This window comes from Eriocheir sinensis, chromosome 2 (assembly GCF_024679095.1).
Source record: "Eriocheir sinensis breed Jianghai 21 chromosome 2, ASM2467909v1, whole genome shotgun sequence".
Classification (NCBI taxonomy): Eukaryota; Metazoa; Arthropoda; class Malacostraca; order Decapoda; family Varunidae; genus Eriocheir; species Eriocheir sinensis.
The window spans coordinates 5,462,221-5,484,911 of NC_066510.1; the positions used below are offsets into that span (position 1 = coordinate 5,462,221).

The 22,691-nt window shown below is 40.6% G+C and overlaps 1 protein-coding gene across 4 annotated transcripts in view; it reads left to right on the forward strand.

The window, feature by feature from the left end:
• Positions 1-335: 335 nt before the first annotated feature.
• LOC126998797 (phosphatidylinositol glycan anchor biosynthesis class U protein-like) overlaps positions 336-22,691 on the forward strand; it is an 89,809-nt gene continuing 67,453 nt past the window's right edge. For 2 of the 4 annotated variants that reach the window (XM_050860849.1, XM_050860879.1), the window contains exons 1-2: positions 336-515; positions 20,256-20,399. In XM_050860849.1, the coding sequence (XP_050716806.1) occupies positions 20,273-20,399 (127 nt within the window). In that variant the 5' untranslated portion in view covers positions 336-515; positions 20,256-20,272. Of the gene's footprint in view, positions 516-6,617; positions 6,983-20,255; positions 20,400-22,691 lie in introns of those variants that run through there. The other 2 variants (XM_050860859.1, XM_050860869.1) reach the window with 2 other exon arrangements.

The following is a 22,691-nucleotide window of genomic DNA, read 5'->3' on the forward strand; positions in this document are numbered from 1 at the left end:
GTACTTTTCCGATTTCCCGTGGAATGATTATTGCTTCCAGGATAGAGACCCCTCTGTGTGTGCTCAGCGCATCACAGAGGTGATTGTCTCTGGAATGGAGGCATACATTCCTCGTTCTTTCTCTACTCCTCACGCTAAAAAGCCTTGGTTTAATCACGCTTGTTCTCGTGCTGTCAATGATAGAGAGGTAGCTCACAAAAGGTACCTACCCCCCATGCTTCACCTCACAGTGAAGAGCGGCCCGCTGAGGGCCACTCCATGTATTATTCCTTAATGTTCCATAGGGGTGCCGATACAAAGGCCTATTGGCTGGGGAGAAATCTCAAGCCACATGTGACATCAAGATCAAGATCGTTTGTTTATACCTGCCAAGCCGCCGTAGGCGCCGGGACATGACCTGAAGCACAGCCTAGCCAGCCCAATAGAACACCCCCGAAGAAGAACAAGACGTGCACTGTTTTCAAATTCATATCATAGAGCCAAGGGGGCGTGGAGGGGGCGAAGCTTCTCCGTAGGTAAGAGCCTATTGGGCTTTAGCTGTTGTGAGCCGCTGGTGTTATTCACCAGTACGGGTGCCCTGCGCATCATGTATCCAGATCCAGATCTTGGTTGCCGCGGGCCGGTGTGGGCTCCTATACACGGTAAAGATTCGTTTTAGTACCGTGCCAGGTAATTATTGAGAATCACTACGCGCCTCCAAAATACGTTATTACGCCTCCATATTATACATAAGGGACGAAATACATGCCCTTTAACTATAATATGAAGCCGGAAAAACTTAAAAGTAAACAAAAAGTGGTAAAGGTAGCGAAGACATATTATACATATGCGCGATGTGTTTTGATGGCGGCCATTGGGAAGTGAGCAGGGTTGCCAACAATCCGGTTAGCGATAGTACACTAGGTCAGCGATGGTACGCTTAGTTAGCCATTAGCCCACGCATGTGTGACCAGGTCCACCATGCGTGGTTATTTTCTTTTTTTTTTTTTAGAACACGCACCTTTACCCAAAGGCTTTTGTGAAGGTTTGGGCCAGGTATAGTCTTAGGTAAAGGTGTGTGTTCTAAAAAAAAAATAACCACGCGTGGTGGACCTGGTCTCACATGCGTGGGCTAATGGCTAACTAAACGGATCATCGTTAACCTAGCGTACCATCGCTAACCGGATCGTTGGCAACACTGCTCACTTCCCAATGGCCACCATCAAAACACAGCGTACGTATGTATAACATAACACACAACCAAAAACGTCAAACATATCACACAAACGCTGACACTCGTAACACACAGCCAAAAACACCAAACATATCACACAAACACTGACACTCGTAACACACACAACCAAAAACACCAAACATATCACACAAACACTGACACTCGTAACACACACAACCAAAAACACCAAACATATCACACAAACACTGACACTCGTAACACACACAACCAAAAACATCAAACATATCACACAAACACTGACACTCATAACACACACAACCAAAAACACCAAACATATCACACAAACACTGACACTCGTAACACACACAACCAAAAACATCAAACATGTCACACAAACGCTGACACTCGTAACACACAACCAAAAATACCAAACACATCACACAAACACACACAACCAAAAACATCAAACATGTCACACAAACGCTGACACTCGTAACACACAACCAAAAATACCAAACACATCACACAAACACTGACACTTGTAACACACACAGCCAAAAATACCAAACATATCACACAAACACCGACACTCGTAACACACAGCCAAAAACACCAAACGTATCACAGAAACACTGACGCATACAAGCACTCATACTTCCCACGCACCATACGTGACAGGAAGAGCCTCCCTCATCAGATTTTAGACTGTGGTACAATAGGCTCACTCAGAAAACTGTATTATTCTAGTGTTTTCCTGTACTTTCCCTCTCACCCAAAATCGGCTAGGGGGCTTGTGGGAATACGGGGTTCTCGGTGGAGAACACAAAATGCATCACAATCACATACTTTTTGAGGATAAATCTTAAGAATTACCACTCCACCCCCTCCACCACCCCAGCCCTCCTACCCCCCAACACAAGCCTGGGGACCTGTGGGGAACCGGGTTTTTTGGGGGGAAAGCCCAAATCACTGAAAAGTGGGCTTCCAAAATTTCCCTAGAAAAATCCCTAAATTAGGGAAAATTCCCTAGTCTCAAAAGTAAGGAAAGTCCCTACCGCATACTCTTGTAATCTATTCCAGTATAACCTAGCAACTGCCGCAACTTGTCTGTTGATGAGTGTTGGGCATGTCATTAGATGCCCAGCGTAGTGGCCGCCGCCACCCCACTCCGTCCCTCATAGCGTACCTGCATAATTTTCATCGGCCCACACCGCATGTCAAATATATTTAATCCTTTCCTTGCGTGCAGGACGGGACGCGACTATCCCCTCAGGCGCAGTCAGGCAGCCCAATGGGGGGTCTCTTTTAACCTCTGTATCTCAAAAACTATTCATCACAGCTAAAAACCAAAAACATCATTGGAAAGAGGAGGTCCAGATCTATAGGAGTCGGTTATGTATGCCTCTCTTGCGAACGTACATGCACGTTCAGGGAGTGTAGAATGTTAACACTTACATCGGTGCGTGCGGGATGATCAGCCATATTGAGAGAACTGCAGACATCTCTCCTTCAGATTCTGGCAAGGGAGTATTGCCAACTGCAATATTTACAACTATTTGGTCAAAGAATCAGTCAGGTGATAGGTGAAGCTATGCAAAAAAGCCGCTATATTGGGCAAGAACATCCACCAGTTACTCGTCCATAGATTTGCCGCGCTGGGCTGATATGATTTTCCACCAAATTTAGTGAAGAACCCACTCAATTGGCAATCCTGTGTTGTGAGAATTAGCGTTGGAACACTCTCATACACGGGAGATTTGAGTGCAGGTGGAGCTCATAGCGAGTGTTTAGCACCACCAGCAAATACACCTAACACTCGCTGCAAGCGTTTAGCAATGAAAGGGTTAAACTACTCTAACCGAACTTTACCTAACCTAATCTCGAAACCCCCCCCCAACATGTATGATGCACTGGAAATCGGTTCTTTATGATGGGTGAGCATATTTAAATTATTCTAACCAAACTTTACATAACCTAACCTCCAATGAGGGGGCTTTGCCCCCCTCGACCCCCCCACATGTATGATGCACTCGATTAATCCCTGTAGGGAACCATGGTTTTGGTGATGGAAGGTCAAATCACTGAAAAATGGGCTTCCAAGATGTCACTAAAATATCCCAGAAATCGGGAAAATTCTCTTGTCTCGAAAGTAAGGAAAGTCCCTAACATATACAGTAAACCCTCAGTTATCCGGGTGCACCGTATCTGACCTCGCCCGTATCCAGGAGTTTTCAAAAATATTTGATTTTCTCCAAAAAAAATTAAAAAATTGTCGCGCGCCGCCAAAAGTTGTTCAAATTGCCCGCGCGATGCCTTTAAACTCATGCCAGGTGCATATTTACAAAAGGTTGTTAGGTTTTTGTCCTGCGGACGCTAGCCCCACCCCATTCAGTGACGTCACACGTTGATATCTCCTGATTGGCTGCTGCCTCCCTCCTTCCCCTCTCTGCCCCCACTCCCTACCCCTCTCCCTCTCCCTCGCTCTCTCTCATATATATTGTGTCATTTGTGTGTTGTGTTTTTTGTGTTACTCAACGAGTAGCTCTTCTTCGTCTTTTTCCTTTTCCTATGACCAATCTCTCTCTCTCTCTCTCTCTCTCTCTCTCTCTCTCTCTCTCTCTCTCTCTCTCTCTCTCTCTCTCTCTCTCTCTCTCTCTCTCTCTTAGATGCAGAGAGAGAGAGAGAGAGAGAGAGAGAATATGAGATACAGTAGGTTATAGCTGTGTCAGCGGCCAGTGACCTTGACAATGTCTCTCTCTCTCTCTCTCTCTCTCTCTCTCTCTCTCTCTTAGATACAGAGAGAGAGAGAGAGAGAGAAAATATGAGTTAGGGTTGGTTGTAGCTGTGTCAGCTGCCAGTGACCTTGACACACACTCTCTCTCTCTCTCTCTCTCTCTCTCTCTCTCTCTCTCTCTCTCTCTCTCTCTCTAGCGATCAGAAGTGGAATTGGACCTTTAACAAACAGCGACGGTGCACTAGTGACTGACAGCCAACACGTTGCAAACCTATTAAATAATTACTTTTCCTCGGTGTTTAATAATAACAGTCCTCCCACCACCACCACCAACACCAGTACTAATGTAAATCCCGAGCATGCATTGTCTAACTTTGAAATAAAACCCGATGAAGTCCTTAAAGCCCTCAAATCACTTAAAACAAATAAAAGTCCTGGACCTGATAAAGTATATCCAACTCTGCTGAAAGAAACAAAGAGCGAAATACTCTCCTCCCTCACAACCATATTCAATATGTCCTTGCGACAAGGCATCGTCCCTTCAGATTGGAAAAAGGCTAACGTGACACCGATTTTTAAGAAAGGAGACAAAAAAGTACCAGGTAATTACAGGCCCATTAGTCTAACTTCGGTTGTAGGTAAGCTACTTGAGGGCATAATTAGAGACAAAATTGTGAGTTACCTTGAAAGCCACTCATTAATTGGGGACTCACAACATGGCTTTCGAAACAAAAGATCCTGCCTATCAAATCTATTAACCTTTTATAACGACCTCTTCACTGTTTATGACGTAACCAAATCACTGGACGTAGTCTATCTTGATTTCCAGAAAGCGTTTGATAAAGTCCCGCATCATAAATTACTTTACAAATTAAAGCAAATGGGTATTGACGGTCAAGTAAACCAATGGATCGCGAATTGGTTGAGCAACAGACAACAAAGAGTAGTGATTGACGGATTTAACTCAGAGTGGGGGCATGTCACTAGTGGCGTCCCTCAGGGCTCGGTTCTTGGCCCAGTGCTCTTCATTATTTACATCAACGACGTGGATGTTGGACTCAATAACCGCATTAGTAAATTTGCAGACGACACAAAGATTGGTAACTCGGTTCTCACTGACGAAGACAGGCAAAGCCCAAGAGGATTTGCACAAAATTTCAGCTTGGTCGGATAGATGGGAGATGCCCTTAACGTGACAAGTGCCAGGTCCTTCAAGTTGGAATGAGGAATAAGAAGTTCGATTATGAAATGCGCGGCGTTAAACTCAAAAGCGTTCAATGCGCCAAGGACTTGGGGGTCAAAATCGCGTCAAACCTCAAATTCTCAGAGCAATGCATCGATGCAGCAAATAAAGCGAACAGAATGTTGGGCTTCATTAAAAGAAACTTTTATTTAAGAATAAAGATGTAATACTCCTGCTCTACAACAGTTTAGTCAGACCCACTTGGAATATGCGGTACAGTTTTGGTCTCCCACCATGCAAAGGATATTGCTAAATTAGAAGGTGTTCAGCGTCAACGAAAATTATCCCTTCTCAGCAACAAATCCTACGAAGAAAGGCTTTCTACCCTTAACATGTTCTCTCTTGAGAAACGTCGCCTCCGAGGAAAACTGATCGAATGTTTTAAAATACTTAATGGTTTCACGAATGTAGACAGATCAACATTTTTTATGATCGATGACACTTTGCGCACGAGGAACAATGGCGTAAAACTCAGATGTAGACAAGTAAATTCAGACTGCACCAAATTTTTCTTCACCAACGTTGTAGTGCGAGAATGGAATAAGCTCCCTTCATCAGTGGTCCAGTGTAACACGATTGACTCCTTCAAAAATAAGCTCGACCATCGCTTCCTTCAACTTAATATCAACTAGAGTAGAAATGCAACGTTTTGGAGTCTTCTGATTAATGTAAAATCACTTAGGTTTAAGGACAGACCACCAAGTCTGGACCATGGGATTTGTGTGGTCTGATTTTCTTTGTAAATCTATGTAAATCTATGTAAATCTGCATCTAAGAGAGAGAGAGAGAGAGAGGTAGAAAGAGGCAGAGAGAGAGGTAGAAAGAGGCAGAGAGAGAGGCAGAGACAGAGGCAAAGGCAGAGAGAGGCAGAAACAGAGACCTGCCTGCTGTTATGGTTAGCTGCTTTGCTTACTACTTGATTAACAAGATAAGAGGACACCCCGTGCTGTGGAACCAGTCCAAAAAACTTTTTCTCCAGTCTTCGAAAATTGTAAAACTCTCGGTGTTTTCTTCTTCTTTTGACCTGTAATGCATGGCAGGGATGGTGAAAAGTAATAGTGGAAAATAGCAAAAGGGCATAGAAAAGTACAATCAGAGAGAGAAAAGTACAGAAAAACACCTAAGTTCAAGGTGAAGTGAATAAGTGCGCACTGTGAAGTAACTAAGTGCATGTTGTGAAGTATAAAAGTGTGAAGAAAGAGGACTCAAGAAGCGATTAAAAGCATTACAGTTCAAAAGAAGAAGAAGAAGGTTAACTACACTGGTGCCGATGTAAAGGCAATACCTCTGACACCATCACATCACATGGCAGCGACGATCGGGTCCACTACACTGGCCGGTGTTGCGAGAAATATCCCCCCCGATGAAATTAGTCATTCTGCTGTCCACCACGCATGCGCGCTGTGGGAATACACAGCATTAAAAGTCTTAGTTTTCCTGGTTTTGTTCTAGTTTGTCCACTTGTAATCTTTGTGAGCGGTGAGGGAAATATGGAAAGAGTAAGCAAGTCGAACCTCTCCGCGAGCTATTTTGCGGCTGCGGTGGCAGTTTACGTTCAATAGGCATTGAAAAGTCGATCATGATATAGTGATGTGATGATTTATAACTGAAAGAGTTAGCAGATTATATCATAACACACACAAAACTACCAGAAGCTTTTGGTTTGTCCAACTGAACCACGGGTGACCGCGAGCGACCGCCCTTACTTTAGCAGACGACACCACATGGATCATAAACGTGTTCGCAGAAGTGCCAGCCAATTGTAAGGCAGCCGCCTTCAACTGCGGCTTCAAAACCTGTTCACACTTCCCATTTGCTGCCTATTACAAAGGTAAGTATTTTGGGATAACAAGGGAGTAAAGTCAAAAAAATTGTGATAACAAAGGAGTAAAGTCGAAAAAAAAAGTCATTTTTTTAACCGGTCGGCACCAGTAAGCGCTTTTTCATGGATTTCAATACTTCGAGTTTCGCGATCCTCGAGTTTAGCGCTATACCTTCGGAATGAAGCAAGCGCGAAGCTCGAGAAGGTACTGTATATATATATATATATAGGTATATATATATATATACAGGTAACTCGATTTACGCGAGTGTTGCGTTCTTGAAGAGGTCGCGTAATTCAAAAACAATGTAAATCAAACAAGAGGTAGGTTTCTGTCGAAAAATAAATACCGTAATTTTCGGCGTATAGCACGCATTTTTTCACATAAAAAATATCTGAAAGTTTAGCCCTGCGCGTTATACGCTGAATGTACAAATTTTTCATGATTTTCTTTCTTCTTTGGGATGTTTTTAAGGGTCTGTTTTTCGTCTTATCTAATAACAACGGCAAACTTACCTTTATTATTGTTTATAATCCTTCATAGTCCGTAGCTGTCCTATAATATGTTACCATAGAATACAGGGCGATCTAATAACTACTATACAAAGACTAAATCGGTGGAAGATCGTCCATGCCTTGCTGTTATCCCGTTTTTCCGTCGGGCGCCATTTGTATGATCTTGATCTTGATGTCACAGGTGGCTTAAGATTGTATGACTAAGGAGCAGTACAAGCTACATAAAAAATCATATTGGAAACAAATGTCCATGTGTTCATTATTAAGTATTAATATTAGTGAGAATAATGGGGTGAATATGATATCAGAAACTGTACATCATGAGTCTTGTACGAGGAGTTATTTCACGCAATCCCAGCCCGGCCGCCATTTGCATTGTTTACAAACCACACAACCACACCCACACAACAAACAGCTGCATGCCGCGTGTCACCAGAACCGAGATATCCACTCGGGCACTCATTCTCAGCCTCTCTCGTGTGAGGAAGAAATGAGGGACACCATGAGGGGCTGGCTAGTACAGGTAACTCTCGATTTACGCGAGTTTGGTTTACGCGTTTTTGAAATAACGCGGGGTCCAAAATCCAAATAAATTTTTAATTTAGGCGTTTTTTTCACTTATACGCGATATTTTATGGAGTGGCCACCAGATGTCTCACGCAACTGGACTCACACGGCCACACAGCTGAGCTCAGTCCTTCCCGCGCGCCACTTGAACAACAATACAGTACCTACGCTGCCACGCTACTCAACAATAGGGTTGGGCAGGTACCGGTACCAGTACCGGTACTAACGGTACCAGCAATACGGTACGGCACTGGTACCAGACTGCTCGGTACCGGTACCAATACTAGCCAACCCCTCATGGTGTCCCTCATTTCTTCCTCACACGAGAGAGGCTGGGAATGAGTGCCCGAGTGGATATCTCGGTTCTGGTGACACGCGGCATGCAGCTATTTGTTGTGTGGGTGTGGTTGTGTGGTTTGTAAATAATGCAAATGGCGGCCGGGCTGGGATTGCGTGAAATAACTCCTCGTACAAGACTCATGACGTACAGTTTCTGATATCATATTCACCCCATTATTCTCACTAATATTAATAATTAATAATGAACACATGGACATTTTTTTCTAACATGATTTTTTATGTAGCTTGTACTGCTCCTTAGTCATACAATCTTAAGCCACCTGTGACATCAAGATCAAGATCATACAAATGGCGCCCGACGGAAAAACGGGATAACAGCAAGGCATGGACGATCTTCCACCGATTTAGTCTTTGTATAGTAGTTATTAGATCGCCCTGTATTCTATGGTAACATATTATAGGACAGCTACGGACTATGAAGGATTATAAACAATAATAAAGGTAAGTTTGCCGTTATTGGATAAGACGAAAAACAGACCCTTAAAAACATCCCAAAGAAGAAAAAAATCATTAAAAATTTGTACATTCAGCGTATAACGCGCAGGGCAAAACTTTCAGGCATTTTTTATGCGAAAAAAATGCGCGCTATACGCCGAAAATTACGGTATTTATTTTTCGACAGAAACCTACCTCTTGTTTGATTTACATTGTTTTTGAATTACGCGACCTCTTCAAGAACGCAACACTCGCGTAAATCGAGTTACCTGTATTGGTACCGGTACCGAGCAGTCTGGTACCAGTACCGTACCGTATTGCTGGTACTGTACCGTTAGTACCGGTACTGGTACCGGTACGTGCCCACCCCTATTGTTGAGTAGCGTGGCAGCGTAGGTACTGTATTGTTCTTCAAGTGGCGCGCGGGAAGAACTGAGCTCAGCTGTGTGGCCGTGTGAGTCCAGTTGCGTGAGACATCTGGTGGCCACTCCATAAAATATCGCGTATAAGTGAAAAAAACGTGTAAATTAAACATTTATTTGGATTTTGGACCCCGCGTTATTTCAAAAACGCGTAAACCAAACTCGCGTAAATCGAGTTACCTGTATATATATATATATATATATATATATATATATATATATATATATATATATATATATATATATATATATATATATATATATATATATATATATATATATATATATATATATATATATATATATATATATATATATATATATATATATATATATATATATATATATATATATATATATATATATATATATATACGTATGTATATATATATATATATATATATATATATATATATATATATATATATATATATATATCAGAGCTGGGCACTTCTGATCATCAGTCCGATCGTCCGATCTTCCGATCTGATCGGAACAGCAATTGGCGAGCGGAATGCAAAGATTGGATCATCTTTGTAAAAGCTAATCGGACTGTGGAGATCGGAACTTCACAAAATAACTTCCGATCACCGATCACAGAAAAGAAAGTGGTCAACGTTGTCATGGCAACAAGTGACTGCGGACTTCTTACAATTATTTTTATACACGTTGCTAAATAGTTATTTCAAATAAGCGTCTTTATTTATAAAATTAAGCGATAATTATTGATCGTTAATTTATTTAATCCTGGTAAGGTATCGTGAACAAGACGCGCAGGCGCAAAGTCCCTTTATTTGCTTGGCGAGACTTGTTACACGACGCCATGACAGTGTGGGCTGCAGCAGTATCAAAGGACACAGGGTCAACCAGCGCACAGAAAATGACGTCAGCAGGTGGAGCGAGGAGAGATGAAATAGAAAACGAAGTATTCACGTCGAACGGTAACGCAAATAAAATCGAAAGTATTTACGTCGAGCAGTAACACAAATAGAATCTAAACAGGCTTTCATTGTCTTTGTCTTTGATTGACAAATATCGTATCTTCTATAGGTTTCTGTAGTGAATTTAACACACAAAGAAATTACATAACTCACATCTTTAGGTAATGTTTCTTGCTTATACACACTATAATTCGCTTGACTGTCTATATATGCATATTCTAGACACAGTATAAAAATACAAAACATGCTAAATACCTTTTTGGCCACAATGGGAGAAGCGTAAACCATAGCCAAACCCACCAACCTTCCACCTGATGACGTCATGCGCCAGTTGATTCAAAATTTGACGCGCTCTCCTGTAGACCCTGTGTCCTTTGATCCTGGGCAGTAGTAGTGAGCTTCCGCTCACTCCAGTATATATATAGATATATATATATATATATATATATATATATATATATATATATATATATATATATATATATATATATATATATATATATATATATTCTGCTGCAGTGTTACCACCTTTTAATGGCAGCAGCATCAGTTCATTTTCGGGAAACCAACAAGACCTAAGCTAAAAGGGGGGGCTTCGCCCCACCTCGACCCCCCCCCCTCACCTTCTTAACCGGGGGGAGGGCTTTGCCTTCCCTGGACCACACCCACCCACCCACCCGTCGGGCTCCCCCCGCAACAAGAGGAAGAGGAGGAAGGAGGTCTCGCGAGACAGCGCAACATGCCGCCCAGACCACGGCACCAAACTAACACCCCAAACCCCTCCCATCCAAGAACTTACCTAACCTCTTCTTGAATGTATCTATCATGTTGGCGCTCACCACATGACTTCTATGGCTGTTCCACTCAACCACCACTGTTGGTAAACCAATTCTTGCCTATGTCTTTCTTGAACCTGAAGTTATCCAACTTAAACCCATTGCTACGTGTCCTACCCTGTGTGGTGTCATCTGTCATCCATGTATCCTAAGGCATTCCATCCAATCTGCGCATGTGCGGTATTTGTTTACAAACAAAGGGTGGATGAATTGCGACCACGGCACCGTGTCTTTATCGACTGCCTATCGTGATCTGTCCCACCTGTGGGTTTTTTTTTTTTTTTTTTTTTTTTTTTTTTAGTAAATGTTGACGTATGTTTTGAATTTGAAAATTGCTTGAAATATGAAAGTTTCTTCCTGCACCCTTTGTATGTCAGTAAATGAGGTATGTCGGTAAATGTGATAAATGAGATAACCTACACCCCTTGTATGTCGGTATATGTGATAAATAAGATAACCTATATCCCTTGTATGTTGGTAAATGTAATAAATGAGATAGCCTGCACCCCTTCTATATGTCGGTATATGTGATAAATGAGATAACCTACACCCCTTGTATATTGGTAAATGTGATAAATGAGATAACCTGAACCCCTTGTATGTCAGTAAATGTGAGAAATGAGATAACCTACACCCCTTGTACGTCGGTAAATGTGATAAATGAGATAACCTGCACACCTTGTATGTCGGTAAATGTGAGAAATGAGATAACCTGCACCCCTTGTACGTTGATAAATGAGATAACCTGAACCCCTTGTAAGTTGGTAAATGTGATCAATGAGGTAACCTACACCCCTTGTATGTCGGTAAAAGTGATCAATAAGATAACCTACACCCCTTTTAAGTCGGTAAATGTGATAACTGAGATAACCTGCACCCCTTGTATCTCGGTAAATGTGATTAATGAGATGCCCTACACCCATTGAATGTAGGTAAATGTGATAAATGAGGTACCCTACACCCCTTGTATGTCGGTAAATGTGATAAATGTGGAAACTTTTTTTTGTTTACATCTCAGCCTATAACGCCGGAAGGCTTTCTTCAGGGGCCTGGTGGCCGGCCCAAGCCCGTCATGGCGCAGGCAGTTTTTATAGTGGCGCTAGTTATGCTTGGCTCATGCTGCCCCCTGGAACTCATTTTTGATTCACTTGTACAGTTTCTTCTAGAATCCGGGATGATAGGTGGTCTTCTGGACAGCCTGTCTTAAGTCTTAAGCCACTTGGCGGTGACAAAAAAATCACAGGTGGTAGTGTGGGGATTCGAATCGACGTTGTCCATGGCGTGATGAATGCTGGCCCCGCACGCTAATCACTCAACCACCGCCTACCCTTGTATGTCAGTAAATGTGAAAAATGAGATAACATTAACCTTTTGTATGTTGGTAAATGTGATAAATGAGGTAACCTGAAACCTTGTATGTCAGTAAATGTGATAAATGAGATAACCTGCACCCCTTGTATGTCGGTAAATGTGATAAATGAGATAACCTACACCCTCTGTATGTCGGTAAATGTGATAAATGAGATAACCTACACCCCTTGTATGTCAGTATATGTGATAAATGAGATAACCTACACTCTCTTCTGATTGATGGTCATGTTTCTCGGATTCTCTCCATTTAATGGTAGGCTATCTGAATTATGGAGTCCATGTCATTCTTGAATTTGGCCATTTTCCCATAAAAGCTGCCATGCCGTCTTGCTGCCATCTTGCCTGGACAAACTACGATATCAACTCTTGTGTTTATAAACATCGGGTTCCGCACATGCGCGGATCAGGATGGGATGTCTCAGGATACGTGGATGGCAGATGATACAACACCAGCTCACTTAAAATCAAAACCTTATTGCTTATGTTCTTCTTGTAATTAACTTATTTATGGGCCAATATCTTTTATTAAGAAAACTATTTCATCTGGAAATATAGGAGATTAATGATCACTATCGCTCGTTTTTTATAGAATAGTAAAAAATATTTCTTAGATATCGATGATGAAATATTAAAAAGTTGAAAAATGTTTGTCAAAAATCTAAATCATCTTCAAACAAAAGTTAAAATAGCTAACATAATTCCTTTTTCACACTTTCAGAAATTGAATAGAAAGAGTAGACTTAAATAAATGCCTAAAATAAGAAGTTAAGATAACATTTTTTCTTTGCCATGTCCTTATACCAAAAGAAAGAGGAAAAATAAAGATATTTATAAACAAATAATTAAGTTATTACTTATTTGAAATTATTACTTAAAGAACGCCTAAAATAAGTGTTTCTTGTAATTATTATCTAAAAAAATAATAGTAACTATTATAAGTTTTAATGATCAGATGATCGGAATGGTGGTACTTAAAAAATTATTGGAATCGGATCAGCTGCCCGAACTGATCGCATGATCGGGGATCGGAACAGCAAAAAAGTGATCGGTGCCCACCACTGATGTATACAGTATATATATATATATATATATATATATATATATATATATATATATATATATATATATATATATATATATATATATATATGTGTGTGTGTGTGTGTGTGTGTATAGTGTGTATATGTATAGAAATATGTTTATTTATCATTTTTATTAAATGCGGTAGGCGAAAGTTGGGTTTTTGGGTCCGTAGACTTAACCTACACCATATCCGGGTTTTTCCCATATCCGGGTGCCCCCGTGGCTCTATTAACCCGGATACGAGAGGGTTTACTGTACTCTTGTAATCTATTCCAATATAACCAAGCAGCCGTCACAGCGGGTCTATTGACGAGTGTCATTCGTGTAATTGGATTGTCAGCGTAGTGGAATCCCCCACACACACACACACACACACACACACACACACACACACAGCCGCCGGCCCAATCCATAGTCGAGCAACTCTTAGAAAATGTCATGTTTCAAAATTACACATGGTACAATACTGATGGTTAACCCATCCACTTCTTGTAAGTTGATGCTAAATCGTTGTTACCAAGTACTTTGGGGTACAAAAATAAAACAGATTTGTGACAGCTGTCATCCAGCACTGACGCTCCTACTATCAACTGACCCGGGTGTGACCTACCAATTGCTATGTATCACCCTGGCCTCCATTTTACTCAAATTTTGATTAGCGCACATTGAACAATATCCGGTTGGTTTCTAACACGTGCTTATCACAGCTTCATATGACCGTGTTTCACAAAGTGCATATGTCACACGGCCATGTCACTTTTCGCATATGGTGGTATTGAAGGGGCCAACTCAGTTTTGGGTTATATGACGGCGCAATGTGCCTCCTGAGGGATACCAATAAAGAGGCTAAATAGTCAGTTAACACTTACTGAGAGGTGAAATAGAATGATAATTTGAGGAGAGTAAAGAAAAGTTTAGTGTTGGTAATATCCATCCCTCACGGCGGCCCGAGGAAGCTGCCTACGTGACAGGCTGGCAGCGCGATACACCCCACGTAGTAATGCCTCATGTAAGTAGTCATTTAAAATTATAAAATACAAATTCTTGCGCCATTATTTGCTTTAATATACAGTAGAGAAGAAAATAACATAGAGCTCGTAAAGACCGTTTTATGTCCGAAATCGTAATGATCCATGCGCGTTCTGGATATTACTGACTTAGAAACTAGTTTGTATGGTGCACTGCAAGGCAGGTATGAGGCTCAGTCTGTGTATAGAGGCGATCGTGAAACAATAACAGTGGACTTAGAAAATCGAAGCCACCCAACTTTATACGAGGCTTGCCCCCCTGGCCCCTCCCCAAGGTAAAACGTTTACAAAAATGCATTATAATAACAATTCTTTCACATGCTAGAGTACTACAAATATTGGTTTGGAGTGGTGCTCCCTAAGATTAACCTTTTTGAGTTATGGGGTTGAAGAACACCTTAGTCCTACTGATTAGTACATAAAAATATATCTGAAATAAACTGGTGCCCACCCGTGATGGGTGTAATTCTATATTTTTCATTTTTTATCCCCCTCTGCCTGGGACCAGCTATTATGAATAGTTCCATTATACCTCGAATGCTTTTTGGATGGCTGTCTTACATATTCATATTATTTCATAATAGATTTCATGTTGATTGAGTGCCACCAAATCCACAGGTATATGCAATGGTTTGTTAACCCTGTCAGCATACCCATATGAGCCATGAATACAACCACATGCAACTTTTTCAAAAAGAAATGTTAATAGATAAATAAAACACTAAATATACTTACCGAAAATATCTATCGCGTTGGCTGACTCTGACAGACTCTTGTGTTGGCAGTGTACAATACGCTGCCCAGTAAAATGCTTGTACAATAAAAATAAAGGTGTTTTGAATAATTATTTGAGTTATGTATGCCTTCTGCATGCTAGGTATGTCATATCATTGCAGATTTACTCATTTACTTTGAATTTATTGGTTACAAATCTCGTTTTCGTCACAGCTCCCGTGTTCAGGAGGACGCGAGTTCAATCCCTGACCGGTGCCACCAAGCTGGCATTTTTCAGCCGCCAAAGAGTGGCTTAAAACTATCCACATGCTGTCCACCTATCAACCCAAAACGCCGATTTTTCGTTAGTGAGCGACTGAAAAGCAGCAGTCGAGAGTGACCCAATCGTGCACAGAAAGCTTTCTTTCATTATATATGGGGAAGTGGTGGCTGAATGGATAGCGAGACGGCCCCGCGTTCAGGAGGACGCGAGTTCAATCCCTGGCCGGTGCCACCAAGCTGGCATTTTTCAGCCGCCAAAGAGTGGCTTAAAACTTCCCACATGCTGTCCAGAAGACCACCTATCAACCCGGACTCTAGATTCTAGGATTAAAGATGAGCTCCGGGAGGGCAGCATGAGCCAATGCAAGATGGCGCCACTATAAACACTCGCCTGCGCCAGAACAGGCTGGGCTGACCATCAGGCCCCACCAGGAAGAAGCCTTGGACCGACCATCAGGAATTCAGGATCCACCGGGAAACAGCCTACCGGAGCAATAGGCAAAGACGTAAAAAAAATTAATAATAAATAAAAAATTGGCTAGCTAACAAAAACAGGTGACTGTAAGACTATCCCACTGTGTCTGGTGCCACGGAGTCTCCTAACAGGACGGAAACCTCTCGGTGAGGTGAGGCTTGACCTGAACTGGTGCTGGCAAGAGGGCGAGAGTGTGGTGAGGGTGGCTTACAGTGACTGCCGTGAGTATGTGGCCGCAGCAGCCAGCCACTGCCATGCTACACCTTTTCACCCTCAAATTAAAAAAGTTGAATTTCAAATTAAAAAAGTTGAATTTCAAATTTAAAAAGTTGAAGTTCAAATTAAAAAAGTTGAAATTCAAATTTAAAAAGTTGAATTTCAAATTTAAAAAGTTGAAATTCAAATTTAAAAAGTTGAATTTCAAATTTAAAAAGTTGAATTTCAAATTAAAAAAGTTGAAATTTAAAAAGTTGAACTTCAAATAAAAAAAGTTGAACTTCAAATTAATAGATGCAGTGCAAGTCATAGAAAGAGAAATATGTGCATACATACATACATAAATTCATACATCCACCAACTTATCATATATATAGATATATATATATATATATATATATATATATATATATATATATATATATATATATATATATATATATATATATATATATATATATATATATATATATATATATATATATATATATATATATATATATATATATATATATATATATATATATATATATATATATATATATATATATATATATATATATATATATATATATATATATATATATATATATATATATATATATATATATATATATATATGAAAAATTCATGGCGTGGATCGAACTCGCGTCCCTTAAAGTGGAAACCCTAAGCTCTACCACTGAGCCATCGGGCAGTGTGTGTGTGTGTGTGTGTGTGTGGTATGCATGTATGTATGTATGTATTTATGTGTGTGTGGAGGGGATGTGTGGTATGAGTGCTTGTGGAATAAGTATTTGTGGAATGAGTGCGTGTGGAATAAGTAATTGTGGAATGAGGGTTTGTGGAATGAGTGCGCGTGGAATAAGTATTTTTGGAATGAGTGCTTGTGGAATGAGTGCGTGTGGAATAAGTATTTGTGGAATGAGTGCGTGTGGAGTGAATATTTGTCGAATGAGTCTTTCAGGAATGAGTGCTTGTGGAATGAGTCCTTGTCGAATGAGTGCGTGTGGAGTGAATATTTGTGGAATGAGTGTGTGGAGTGAATATTTGTCGAATGAGTCTTTAAGGAATGAGTGCTTGTGGAATGCGTATTTGTGGTATAAGTGAGTGTGGAATGAGTCCTTGTCGAATGAGTGCGTGTGGAGTGAATATTTGTTGAATGAGTGCGTGTGGAGTGAGTCTTTGAGGAATGAGTGCTTGTGGAATGAGTGCGTATGAAACGAGTGATTGTGGAATGAGTGCGTGTGGAATGAGTGTGTGTGGAATGAGTGTTTGTGGAATGAGGGTGTGTGGAATGAGTGTGTGTGGAATGAGTGTGTGTGGAATGAGGGTTTGTGGAATGAGTGCGTGTGGAATGAGTGTGTGTGGAATGAGTGTTTGTGGAATGAGTGTTAGTGGAATGAATGCATGTGGAGTGAGGGGGTCTGGAATGAGTCCTTGGAATGAGCGAATGTGGAATGAGTGAGACAAAGAAAACAAAATAACTACAGAGTTCCCATTCAATTACTATGGTGGAGGCGCCGAGTGCGGGTCCTTCAACATAGCGGCCGGCGGCCGAACGCTGATGGGGGAGATAACCCCTCCATGTGTATAGAGCTAAGTGGGGGAGAGGCACACTATTATGCTATACGTAGCAACGTAAAAATAAAAATAAAATAATGAAACAAAAAAAAGTAATTCACATACGTAGATTATATATATATATATATATATATATATATATATATATATATATATATATATATATATATATATATATATATATATATATATATATATATATATATATATATATATAAGTGTGGATGTATGCATTTATGTATGTAGGCATGCACATATATCTTTCTATGACTTGCACTTCATATCTTAATTGAACCTCAACTTTTTTATTTGAACTTCAACTTTTTTATTTGAAATTCAACTTTTTTAATTTGAAATTCAACTTTTTTAATTTGAAATTTAACTTTTTTAATTTGAAATTCAACTTTTTAAATTTGAAATTCAATTTTTTTAATTTGAAATTCAATTTTTTAAATTTGAATTTCAACTTTTTTTATTTGTATTTCAACTTTTTAATTTGAAATTCAACTTTTTTTATTTGAAATTCAACTTTTTTTAATTTAAAATTCAACTTTTTTTAATATGAAACTCAACTTTTTTAATTTGAAACTCAACTGTTTTAATTTGAAATTCAACTTTTTTAATTTTAATTTCAACTTTTTTAATTTGAATTTCAACTTTTTTAATTTGAGGGTGAAAAGGTGTAGACTGCTGAGGTGAGCATCGTTTGGTATTTCAGTGCCTCGCAGTGTTGTAATGTGCTGTAACTCATATTCATCTTAAACACATTCAGGTTCTAACCCTGCTCCCATAAGGTGGCTAAGGGGAGTGTAACCCTCCTGTTAGGGATGGTTGAACGGGGCGAAGCCACCCTTTAGGAGGGGGGTCAATGGGAGCACTAAATTTGTCGCAAACACATATTTTAGTGGCGGGGAGAATCCCTAAATGTAAGTATTTTCCCTACATCTAGGGTATTTTTTCTCCCACCCCCAACTCTAAATATGCAAGTGCAATGCATTTTGTGTCCCCCACCCGAAACCCCACATTCTCACAGGTCCCCAAGCTTGTTTTGGGGGAGAGGGGGGAGTATGGGCAAACACTAGAATTTTACCCAGAAAACAGTTACACCCTCACGTGTCACCACAACACACCAACACTAACAATTACACTTGATTAATTTCCATCCCCTGCACACTCGGCACACTGAAGTGGCGGTGGTGATTTACCGGTTGGATGGAGAATAGCTTTACTTATTTATTGATTCTTCTGAAGGAAGGTCTACTGGTCCTCTGTGTCCAGATCATGGTAGTTTCTGGTCCCACGGGTGTAACCAGGGAGGGGCTCTACAATCATATTTAACCCATACAGCGTCAATGTCGTTAATTTAACGCAGCAACACTCTACTTGCTTGAGCATCAACAGCGTCAATTTAACGCCGCGATAGTAACTAGAGCAACCACTCCCCAACAAATGGGCCTTGGTGGTCTGAGCGTTTTTCACACATCGCCACAAAACAAATTGTACGCACGGTCCCAACTGGTTGGGACCTGTTGGGAACCGTTATATAGAATTTGTGTGGAGTTAAATGTCCTGCTGTACACCACATACTCCTGTGTTATGGGTTGACTGGGAGCCACCCACACACTCTCCCGTAACCCTGTAACACTGCTGAGTGCTTGAGGGAGTGATGGCGACAATTTTTTTTCACGATTTGAGTAAAGATTTAACGGCCCAGATGTGTCAAATTTTAGTGCCGTTTCTCTCATCACCAGATATTTTTTGAGTTATAGGACATTCATGAGGTATACACAGTAAGCCCTCCATATTACAGATTAATTGGGGGGGAACTTAGTCCGTTAATGCCGAAAGTCCGCTATAAGCGGCAGAAATTTAAAAATACTATGTATAACAATATCGACGAACATAATAAACGTAGGTATATACGTAATTTTTATTATTGAGTATGTTGTCTGCACATTACATTGTCTGTATAGCAGCACAGCACACTTGGTGACCGACTACAAGGCACTGAGGCTGTGAGGTTGGCAGTGGGGCCCTGTGGGGAAGCCGTATTGTTACAGGTATGAATAAAATTTTACAAGTGTGCCAGTCTCACACTGGCAGACAAAACTTTTTTTGGGGGGGGGTGGGGGGTAGTTTTTGGTGTGTAATGAAATAATCTGCTAACTTTCTGTCACAAGTCATTAAATGATTGACTTTTCAGTGCCTGTTGCCCACTCGCTGCCGCCCACACCACAGCTACAAAACAGCTTGTAGAGAGAGGTTTAACTTGCTTACGGTTTCTATAATTCACTCACTGCTCACAAAGATCACATGTCAATAAACCAGAACAAAACCAGGCAATTTAATGTTTTTTCCTGCTGTATATTCCCCAAGTGCGCATGCTTGGTGTGTGTGTGTGTGTGTAATTATATATACAGAACAGATTCATTGATTTCTCTTCTTTTTTCAGTTGGCCTCCAGTCAGCGATGTTTGGAGTGTGGTGCATGTATGTGCTGGGTGCCGGGGTGCGGCTCTGGCTCATGAATTCTTCTGGAGCTGACTTTATCACAAAGCGTGTTGAGTTCTCAACACCACTCAACTCATGGAAAAGAGGTAAAAATTGATGATTTGATAGTTTTATTACTGAAGAAACATCGTGAGTTCATGTTTTCTCAAAAGTTCTAAATTCCCATTAGTTAGAATTCTCACATATGTAAGTAAAAATAAGATTGCATTAGAGATCCATTTATCTGACTCCCAAGTGACCAGCCTCATGCATACTGTTAGGTATGCCAGACCATTGGATGGTATAGTCTATCAAATCTAACTTGAGCCTTTAGGCATGGCTCCCCTGAGCCGCGCTAATGCCACATCACCCCATCACTCTTTTCAGAGGAGCTCGCTAACCACCCACCCTCTCTCTCTCTCTCTCTCTTATTTACGTTATATATAATATCTTTTGCTTGGCTGTGCAGGACGCGAGAGTGAGACCTACATGAGTCTTCTATGGTGGGGGAAGGGTGAATAGTGCGGCACCATCTCATGAGCCATGTTGCCAAGTGAAATGGAAGGTTTGTAGAGTCGTTGTCCTTCCTTCAAATCCCAAGCCCTTCATAACACCGTGCAGTCGTATTATCAATATGTATATATTCCATAAATAGATAACGTACAGACTAACAGTGAGACAGATCGCCATATGCAGGTCATCGCTAGATGTGTACACAATGGGGGTTCCCCGGGCCAAGCCACAGGGCTCAAGTTAGAGTCGATGGACTATAGTACAGTAAAAGTCCAATAATCCGGTGTCCAGTAGCTACTTCAGAAATCCTTATGGTTCTGATTATCAGCTAAAGGTCACTTTTACCTTTTTTGGGTAACATTAAGAGAAATTTGGGAGGAGAAATCAAGAATTCCAAAAAATAGATGAAAGCGGTCCACTGAACTCAAATTCTGCGCCCATGCAGACACTCGTGAGAGCCACCCAGTTCACAGTGTGTTTATCCAGTTGGCTGGCTGTTACACTGATGTCTAGGACTGTAGGTAAACAATTGGCGAGGCGATTGGCCTCCTTCAAGGGACAATTTATATATATATATATATATATAAAAATATATATATATATATATATATATATATATATATATATATATATATATATATATATATATATATATATATATAAAAATATATATTGACCTGTAATGCACGACAGCGACGGTGAAAAGTAATAGTGAAAAATAGCAAAAGGGCATAGAAAAGTAAACTCAGGGAAAGAAAAGGACAGAAAAACACCTAAGTTCAGGGTGAAGTGTATAAGTGTGCACTGTTAAGTAACTATATAAGGGCCGCTTTCACAGTCACTTTATTTATTTTGATCGTTACCAATGGCGGCGATCGCCACTTAGTATTTCACGTGAAACTGGCCGATGGGGTAGTGGCGGCTGCAGACGGAGCGAGAGATGTTGAGAGTGTGTGGTAAGTGCAGGGCTAGGCTAACCCTGCAGCCGCCACTACCCGATCGGCCAGTTTCATGTAGAAATACTATAGCGGCGACCGCTGACATTGGTAATGATCAAAAGAAACAAAATGACTGTGAAAGTGGGCCTAAGTGCATGTTGTGAAGTATAAAAGTGTGGAGAAGGAGGACCTAAGAAGCAATACAAAGCGTTATAGGTCAAAAGAAGAAGAAGAAGGTCCACTACACTGGCCGGTGTTGCGAGAAATATCTCCCCGATGAAATTAGTCATTCTGCTGTCCACCACTCATGCGCGCTGTGGGAATACACAGCATTAAAAGTATTAATTTGCCTGGTTTTTTTCTAGTCTGTCTGCTTGTGATCTTTGTGAGCGGTGAGGGAAATAAGGAAACAGTAACCAAGTTGAACCTCTCTGCGAGCTATTTTGCGGCGGCGGCAGCAGTTTACGTTCAATAGGCATTGAAAAGTCAATCATGATATTAGTGATTTCATGATTTTTAACAGAAAGAGTTAGCAGATTATTTCATAACACACAAAAAACTACCAGAAAAATATAGGTTTGTCCAACTGTCCCACGGGTGACCGTGAGCGACCGCTCTTACTCAAGCAGACGACACCACATGGATCACAAGCGTGTATTCAGAACTGCCAGCCAATTGTAAGGCAGCCGCCTTCAACTACGGCTTCAAAACGATCTGTTCTTACTTCCCATTTTCTGCCTATTATCAAGGTACGTATTTTGTGATAACAAGGGAATAAAGTCGGAAAAAGTCATTATTTCCACGGGCCGGAACCAATAAGCGCTTTTAAATAGATTTCAATACCTCAAATTTTGCGATCCTCGAGTTTAGCGCCATATCTTCGGAATGAAGCAAGCGCGAAACTCTATATATATATATATATATATATATATATATATATATATATAT